Below are 9,174 nucleotides of genomic sequence, written 5' to 3' on the forward strand. Positions count from 1 at the left end.
GGCTCCCACGCACAGAGCGTGGCCGGAGGTCCAGGGTGGGGCGCTAAGAAGCGGGAGGGGGGATCTCCGCAAAGTCTCGCCTTCCTCGGCCTAGGGGTCGGGTCCGGGCCCGGAGAGCGGGAAGCCGGGAGGGGCGAGCTGACCCAGTCCTCACCCGCGTCCCCGGGCCTCGGCTCCCCCCCCCTCGCCCGGCCCGAGCAGCCGGGGGCGGGAAGGGACTCCGCCCCGCCCCGTCCCGCCCCGCCCCGCGCGCGGTTACCGCGGGGGTGGGCGGCCCAGCCTGCGAGGCGCCCAGGCGATTGGCGACTCCGACAGGAGACTCGGAGGAAAAAGTCGAATAAGAGGGCGCAACGTCAGGCTCGAGATTTGGGGAAGGGTGGAGGGGGAGTGGAGAAGGCGGGGCCCGACCCACAGACAGGGACACACCCCCCCCCTCCCGACACCCTAAGTGTCCACAACTTTAGGCCGCCTTAGCCCGGGACGCAGTGGCCGAGTTGAGCGGAGGGGCGGGAGGAAAGGGTGAGTAAGAAGAGAGGAGTCAGACAAAAAGTGAAGGGAGCGGCGAAGGGGTAGGGAAGGGGGGGAGGCAATCGTGAGAAGGGAAAAGAGAAGGAAACGAAAAGGAGAGCGTGTTTCCAGGGTCCAGGACGCTGTTAGAGTCCTGGGAGCGGAAGCGATCCAGGAGGGGTGGGGGGGGGGGAAGAGCAGGGCGACGAGGGGAGGGGAGAGGAAAGGAGAGGAGGGGGAGTGAAAAGTAGAGGAGGACAGAGGAAGCGAGGCGCGACTGTGCTGGGGAGAGGAGGGCAGCGAGGAGCGCGGCTGGGGCAGAGGCAGCTCCGGCCGCGGAGAGGAGGGCGCGCCGCCGCGCAGAAGGAGGGGCTTGCGGCCCCGTAGAAATGTCAATCAGAGCCCCAAGCCCCGGGAATCTCCGCCAATCTGTTCCGACCTGACCTGGCTCCCCGCCGCCGCCGCCGCCGCCGCCGCCACCGCCGCCGCCGAGCAGATCAATAGGTGATCGCGGAGCGCAGCAGCCGCGCGGGAGGCGAGCGAGGCCCCAGCTCGGCCCAGCCCCCGATGCCCACCGGAGCCCGCGGGTGGCGCTGAGCAGGGCGGCCCCGGAGGCTGGGCCCCCTCTCCGTCGGTGCCCCGCGGGCCACCATGTCCTTCCCCCAGCTCGGATACCAGTATATCCGCCCTCTCTACCCACCCGAGCGCCCGGGAGCGGCAACGGGCGGCGGCAGTGCCGGGGCCCGGGGTGGACCCGGCGCCGGAGCCTCGGAGCTGGCGGCCTCCGGCTCCCTATCCAACGTGCTCTCGTCGGTGTACGGGGCGCCCTACGCCGCGGCTGCTGCCGCGGCCGCCGCCGCACAGGGCTATGGAGCCTTCCTGCCCTACGCCGCCGAGCTGCCCATCTTCCCGCAGCTGGTAAGAAGCCCAAGGAACCCGGGGGAAAGAGGGGTTGGATCCGGGGTGCGGGGTGAGGGGAGCGCGCCGGGCCCGGAGGGTGGAGGCGGCGACGGCGGGAGCTCACCCGCGCTCCCCGCGCGCTTGTCCCCTTCCTCCTCCGTGTGCGTCCAGGGCGCCCAGTACGAGCTGAAGGACAGCCCTGGGGTGCAGCATCCGGCCGCGGCCGCCGCGTTTCCGCACCCGCACCCCGCCTTTTACCCGTACGGCCAGTACCAGTTCGGGGACCCGTCCCGTCCCAAGAACGCCACCCGGGAGAGCACCAGCACCCTCAAGGCCTGGCTCAACGAGCACCGCAAGAACCCCTACCCCACCAAGGGCGAGAAGATCATGCTGGCCATCATCACCAAGATGACCCTCACCCAGGTGTCCACCTGGTTCGCCAACGCGCGCCGGCGCCTCAAGAAGGAGAACAAGATGACGTGGGCGCCCCGCAGCCGCACCGACGAGGAGGGCAACGCGTACGGGAGCGAGAGGGAGGAAGAGGACGAAGAGGAAGACGAGGAAGATGGCAAACGCGAGCTGGAGTTGGAGGAGGAGGAGCTCGGAGGGGAGGAGGAGGACGCGGGGGGCGAGGGGCTGGCAGAGGACGACGAAGACGAGGAGATCGATTTGGAGAACTTGGACGGGGCGGCCGCTGGGGCAGAGCTGACCCTCGCCGGGGCCGCGCGCAGGGACGGCGACCTCGGCCTCAGACCCATGTCGGACTCCAAAAATAGCGACTCAGAAGACAGCTCTGAGAGTCTGGAGGAGCGGCCGCTGCCGATCCTGAGCCTGGCCCCCGCGCCGCCCTCCGCGGCCTCCGCTCCGCCGTCTCCAGCTTCGCCCCCCGCAGGCCTGGACCCCTGCGCTCCGGCACCGGCGCCCTCCTCCGCCCTGCAGAAGCCCAAGATCTGGTCTTTGGCCGAGACGGCCACGAGCCCGGACAACCCTCGTCGTTCGCCTCCCGGAGCGGGCGGGTCTCCTCCCGGGGCCGCCGTCGCGCCCACGGCCCTGCAGCTCTCCCCAGCCGCGGCCGCCGCCGCCGCCGCCGCCGCGGCGCACAGACTCGTCTCGGCGCCGCTCGGCAAATTCCCTTCTTGGACCAACCGGCCCTTCCCAGGCCCGCCGCCCGGCCCGCGCCCGCACCCGCTCTCCCTGCTCGGCTCGGCCCCTCCGCACCTGCTGGGACTTCCCGGAGCCAGCGGCCACCCGGCGGCCGCGGCCGTCGCCGCTTACGCTCGGCCCGCAGAGCCAGAGGGCGGAACAGGTGACTGCCGAGTGCAGGGCTCAGAGGGAGGGGGCCTAGGGGTGGATGGGGGGGGGTCACACCCAGGTTTTGGAGGGGCAGGGATCCTCGGGGCGGAAGGTGCTTTTCTCTGGGCTCCTCGGGCCCTGATCGGAATGGAGTGTTCTAAAGGCCTTCCTCTTTTCATCTCGCTTCTCAGATCGCTGTAGTGCCTTGGAAGTGGAGAAAAAGTTACTCAAAACAGCTTTCCAGCCGGTTCCCAGGCGGTAAGTGTCTCCGGGGTTTGGGAAGATGGATGAGCTGGGCGAGAGCAATGCTGGAAGGAGAAGGAAAAGGACGCCAGGCCTTTGGCCCCTGAGCGGACAGGGCTGGAAAGAGTGCAGGGACAAAAATCCATCTTCAGTTACTTCTTGCCGGACAGTCAAAAGCACCCCCGCTGCGGCCTGTAGGCGCAGAGCTGGGGGAAACCCCAGCCAACAGGCCGCTGGAGGAGGCGCCCGCTCTGTGTTGTTCACCTTCTTCCAGCCTCGACCCCAGGACTCCTGGCTCCTTCTCCCCATCAGATAGTTAACCACGACCTGTAACCCTACAGCTGAACAGAAGTGTGCCTGACACCCCTCCCAGCCCCCATTCCAGGTGGGGGTCTCCCTTCAAACCTTAAAGGTCCTTAAAGTCTCACCTCTGTCTCTGTCTGTCTCTCTTTTCCAGGCCTCAAAACCACCTGGATGCTGCTCTGGTCTTATCAGCTCTCTCCTCATCCTAGTTTTGTTTTGTTGTGTTTTTTTTTTAAAGAAAACCATTTTTAAGTCATTGTAATGATTGTAAAAAACAAAAACAAAAACAAACCACGGTGTATAGTTACGACTTTAAAGCATGTCCGTGTATGTATGAATACTTAAAAGAGAAAACTAAACAAACAAGAAAGAAAGCAAGAAAAAGAAATAAAAACCAGTCCCCCACAGCCCTCCCCAAATCACTTCTGTGCCACCCCAGCCACAATTAGCTGCGATTGTGAGGTTGGTTTGTTGTGTTGATTGCGGTTGGGGGGGGCAGGGGTGGGTGGGTGGGAGGTGTTTCAGTGAGAATAAGTGTGTTCGGCTCTTTTTGTATATACAGAAAAATGTACATATGTGTGAACCAAATTGTACAAGAAAATATCTATTTTTGGCTAAATAAATGAGCGGTTGCCACTTTGACTATAAACTGGCCCAGTCTACCCCCCACCCCCCCCCACACATGGATCTGGTTTGTATTTGGGGGTTTGGGGCCCTCCCGGGCCCCCTTGGTTGTTTGAAGAATTTCCCGAAACAGCAAGAAAGGACGAGTTTGACCAGGGGACAGTAATGGCGGAGGAGGCGCTACCGAGGTGGCCGGCTGGGGGTACCGCAGGAGGAGGCACGCAAGAGAAAGGGCGGTGGAGACAGGGGAAAGCTAGGTAAGATCGCCAGCTAGGAGCTGAGAAATGTCCACGAGAGTCACCGCAGGGCTTCGGGGCCTTCCGTGGTGACAGAGTGGAAATCCTCGGGAAGCAGCCGCGCGCCCAGGGAGTCGGCTGCGGCTTCTTGGCGCTTCCCACTCACACTTCTGGACCCTCACAATTGAGATATCTTCCAGCTCCTATTTAAGGGGGGCTGCGCAGCTCTTCGCCTTTTTTTTTTTTTTAATTTTTCCAACCTCGCTACGCCATCGTCCAGACGCCTCCGCATAGTTGCAATGGTGTGGGTGCCAGGGAAGAGGGGGGTGGTGTGGGTGTCTGGAAAGAGGGAACCCCCGGGGTATGCTTCCTTCCCTCTTGAGGGCCTGTGACCGCTCTTGGGATCCGAGGGTCCAGATCCGACGGCAATGATGCGTCTTAGGCGTTTCAGGAGGGTTTTCTTAAAATGATGAGGAAAGAACAACCTTTTGAGACCCCGGTGCAGGGTTTAGGGGGGTCGCGGCGGCTTTCAAGCTGAGATTGCGGCGGGGGATGAGGGGGTAAGGGGGGAAGGTGGTAATGGAGATCCTGGAAATTTGGGGCTGGAGCTCCCTCTACAGGACGCAAGAGCGGCTCGGCGCCTCGCCCGGGTCGCCTCGGTAGCCAGGCCGGCATCACACCATCTCCACGCGCCCCCTTTCCTGCTTTGGTCCTCCAGCCAGCCAGCCTCGCCTAACTTGAACTCCCAAGAAGTACGAGGGAGAGTGAGTGCCTGGGGGCTGTGAGGTAGATTTGAGGCACCCCTCTACCTTCGTATTAGGTAGGACTTATCCGGGCAGATCCGAAGGTGACATGGGCTTTGGTCTCCTCAGAGCAGTGGAATCCACATGTGGTCCTGTGGTGGCTTCCTGGGAAATGTATGGGCAGGGAGGGAGGGGAGATGTCACCCTGAATAACCTGACATCAAGTGCATTGCCTGCTGGGCTACAGCAGTAGTATTCTGGTAGGATGTGACCCCCCTCTCCCCCAGACACACTCAGGCACAGTTATTCCTTGGTGGTGATTCTGGGAACCTCCCCTCCCCCCCACAGAAGTTGGGACTCTGGGGACAGGGAGGGTGTCTTTCACGTGATATGTATGTCAGTGCAGGCACACACAGGGCTGGCCTCCTGAGCAAAGTTAATCCCTGGAGAGGAAATCATGAAAGTGGGGCTCCTTCTGCATCTCCTTCCAGTACCTGTCCCTGGATAACAGATGTCTCCTGGGCTTCTTCCTCTTCCGCCTGTTTGCTGAAGATGTTCCTTGGATTTGATGGGTGGGGCAGACTGAGGTACCGAGTCTTATCCTGCAGCATGGCACCACTACATGTTGAACCTGCTTGGCAGTGGCCCAAGCCTGGACCTCTGCTTGGCAAACCTTTAGGCAATCCGCATCTCCACAATTCAGCTTGTACCTTATAAGTTTAACAGCTGGGTACCCCTGGCTCCCTATTTACCCCTTGTAAAACTCTAGGCACAAAATTCATCACTCTGGGTCCTTCTCTCCTTGGCCCAATGGGAATACTGCCGCCTACTTAGCAGGCCAGTGGTGAGCATCAGAGCATATGTCTTGGGTTCTCCCTTGGGACTTGAACTTGCAGCTTTTTCTGTGTATGTGATACTGAGGAATTGAACCCAGGGCTTGATACATGCTAGGCAAGCAATCTACCACTTAGGCCACCCCCTGCCCCCCACCCCCACCAGGGTCATCTCTTGATAGTCAGTGGACACAAATGACCCTACCTTAGCATTTTCTAGAATCCCAGAGTCCTTCTACCTCCTCACGCTCTGTCCTACCTACCTCTTATCAGCCAGCAAAATGTCTTCCCTCCACCACCAGCTTCTTCCACACAGAAAGATTTCCAGATAGAAGATGTGATGACAGCCCCCTCAGAAGTCAGGCAACCTCTATGTGTGTGAGGAGGGGCTGCAAACTGTGCCTATTTCCTGAGGGAGGGGGGTGAAGGGACTGGGGCCAGGTCCCAGGGAACTGTATTCAGTGAAGACCTTGGGGCTGGATCAGCTTCTCTGACCATCACCTTGCAGGAGGGTGAACTTTAAACAAGTTCCATTCTACATTCACTGCAAACACAGTCAATGTGGAGGTATCTGGGAAGTTGGCATAAACTTGGGCATGGCTCAGTGGTGGATGCGTTTGTCTTTCTTTAATCCCATAGCATCCGTGGGGCCCTTCCACTGGTCCCATGCTGACTCCAATAAGATCACTCACTCAGGACAAAGCAGAAAAAGAAGGGAGGCAGCTCCCTGATGCAGTACACTAGGGAGAACCTTCTTGTTTCTTCTCCTCCTTGGGCCTTCTCAGCCCTGTCTTCATTCTCAGGGCTCTCATAATCTGTTTCCACCTCTTACTAAAAGGGAAACTAGGAGGAAAAGGAGAGAGGGGGGGGGAGACTATGAATGGATATTTCATCCCTGGTTCTGATTAAGCTTCAATTAGAAATAAAATGTGTCAATCACCCTCCAGGAAGGGACTTCTGCTGTCGGTGTTGGTTATGCAAAGCACTGGAGTGTGTGGGGATAATCAGTTAGGTCAGAGGAAGGAGTGTGTGGCATGCTTGCTCATTATCTGCTGCATGGAGCTGGGGCGGAGGAAGGGGGGAGAGATTGCACTGCAGAGCCAGGGAGCCAGAAAAGAATAAAATTATCTCCCTAAGTGACCATCCACCTCTGAGACCCACACGCTAATGGTTTCCAATTGAATTTCTCTTCAGGGGAATACAGGGAAGAGGAAAGAGGGTCTAGCCAGAAGGTAACATGGGAAAGCTCTAGCACAGGTCATCCCTCACCTGTTCCAGGTGAGGAATGAGGAACAGGTAGCCCCCACCTACTAGACTGGGGTTCTCTACATGTGAAGGACAGGGGTGAGATTAGATGAACTCAATCACCTTGCTTATGGGTCCAACAATGTCTAGGATTAGGCATGGACAAGAGCAGGTCTAAAGATAAATGGTGAGATGGGATGGCCCCATAGGCACTCTGAATGCTGCTTCCTAATTGGCTACTGTCATCAGACCCAGCCAACCAGCATGGCCACATAACACAATGTCCACCTACAGTCAGCCATAGCTTTAATGTGATTGCTGCTCCACTAGGAAGAGGCCTTATCTCTCTGAGGGCTGTGCTCCATTGTCTGGATGAAGAACTACCATAAGCTGACCTTCTGCTATTTGGAGCACAGCTGGAAGAGGTCTTTAACCAGTCCTGTTTTGTCTCCTCTCCCACCCAGCAACATGTATAAATGCCAGAGGAGAACTAGGGTTAGGGACGTACTGGCATGTCATGGAAAAGGTCACCTCACATAGAACTTCACAAAGAGAATGACCCTGTAAGGTGACCCTCCCGGGGCGCACATGATCTATGCCTTGATCTCTCCAGGTAGTCCTAGACATGCCCATTGTCCAGGGAAGTTGGGAATCCATAGGGCTGGGGGTTCAAGGTTTCTGGAGCCATCACAGCCAATATTATCTCCCCAAACCACATCTCTGTTGAAAGTGCAATGTGCAAAGTGCCATGTTTTTGTTCTTTACAAACTTCTGGCCTTGGAAGGGGGAAGTAGAGATGAAGTGGAGCCAACAGGAAACTGGGAGCCTGGGAAAGAGAGAGGAGTAGGTCTCAGCTCGGCCCTGGAGGTAGAATGCTTTCCAGCCAAAGGTAAGAGTGAAGGAAGAAATAACCCAGCCATGCCTGCAAAGTTTCGGCCTTCCTCCTTTGTGATACTAAGGTCCAGAGGAGGGTACAGGAAGATTCTCAGAGATGAGAGCCGAAGTCATGGGGCCGAGATTTGTGATCACTACCCTCTGAAAGAAAAGCACCAGCTCTTCTGTTTATTTATGTGCTGATTCTGTGTCAGAGAGAGAGAGAGAGAGAGAGAGAGAGAGAGAGAGAGAGAGAGAGAGAGAGAGAGAGAGAGAGAGAGAGAGAGAGAGAGAGAGAGACACCATGTCATGCACTAGGAAAGAGACAAAGACAGGGTCATGTTCGAGGCTGAGGCTGAGCCCGGCATGCAGTGAAGGCTGTGATTTCATGGCTTTTGTGTGGAGTGACCAGTCCTGCATTCTCTTACTGCACTGGGCCTCTAACAAGTGGGCTGCAGCCCTCTGGGGCCTTTGGAGTGCACTCATCTGGCAGGCTCGGCTTCTCTCAGAGGCTCAGATTTATTTTGCCAAAGTTACAGGGCAATTATGGAAATGCGCCCTTTGAAGCTGGCTTGATTTCTCTTTATTTTCTTCTCCCTGACAAAGCAGAGCTTCCCTGCCTCTTGTGAGTCTCTCTCTCTCTCTCTTTCTCTCTCTCTCTCCCTCTCCCTTTCCGTCTCCTCTCCTTTTTCTTCATTGTCTTTTAATCTCCCTCTCTCTTCTCTCTTTTATTTTCTCCTGGTAATTCTTACATAGTAGGAACTTCCGGGAGTATTATAGGTAAAAAAAAAATCTTTTTTTTCCCAGGTATTTTTTATTTTAATATATAGAGGGGTTAGTTATATTCACCAGATAGAAGATGCATTACTTCTCACACATTGATTCCCCTTCTTGTGTTTTTGTCCCCCTTTCCCTCCCCCCACCCCCTAAAAATATTTTTAAAGAGTGTCAAAAATCTGTAGAGATTAAAATGTTGCTGCAATGTTCATTTTATTTTCTTACAGTGGGATTTGATGACCAGGAGGGGAGAGATGGATGAAGGGCAAAGCAGGCACACAGGTACTCCTGAGAGGGCAGGGAAGATCTTTCATTCTTCCTGAGGCCCACAAAGCCTGGCTCACTGAGCCTGCTATGCCCACCTGGAGTTTTAGCGTCATGATTTAGCCAAGGAACTTTGCTCCCTTTCCTCACACCTAGGGAATAAGTGGTCCATTCTCCACAGAGCTGTAGCATGGAAGCTGCAGGCTTTCTGTGAGCCAGGCCTCCTCCACCTTGATGCTTGGTGCTAGGACTTGTGGGAAAGTGTCTAGGAGGTGTGGCATTTTTGAAGGTCACAGTCAGCTGCCTGGATCACTTGGTGAATTGGGCCTCATT

The 9,174-nt window shown here is 57.1% G+C and overlaps 1 protein-coding gene across 1 annotated transcript; it reads left to right on the top strand.

The window, feature by feature from the left end:
- Positions 1-698: 698 nt before the first annotated feature.
- On the top strand, positions 699-3,640 carry Irx3 (iroquois homeobox 3). Its single transcript, XM_090357041.1, has 4 exons — positions 699-1,425; positions 1,579-2,713; positions 2,892-2,958; positions 3,401-3,640. Exons 1-4 carry the CDS (start codon positions 1,159-1,161, stop codon positions 3,453-3,455), a joined length of 1,524 nt encoding a protein of 507 aa, XP_090213167.1. The 5' UTR covers positions 699-1,158; the 3' UTR covers positions 3,456-3,640.
- The last annotated feature ends 5,534 nt before the right edge of the window (positions 3,641-9,174 follow it).

Source organism: Megascapheus bottae, chromosome 24 (assembly GCF_031878675.1).
Source record: "Megascapheus bottae isolate mThoBot1 chromosome 24, mThoBot2.hap1, whole genome shotgun sequence".
Lineage (NCBI taxonomy): Eukaryota > Metazoa > Chordata > Mammalia > Rodentia > Geomyidae > Megascapheus > Megascapheus bottae.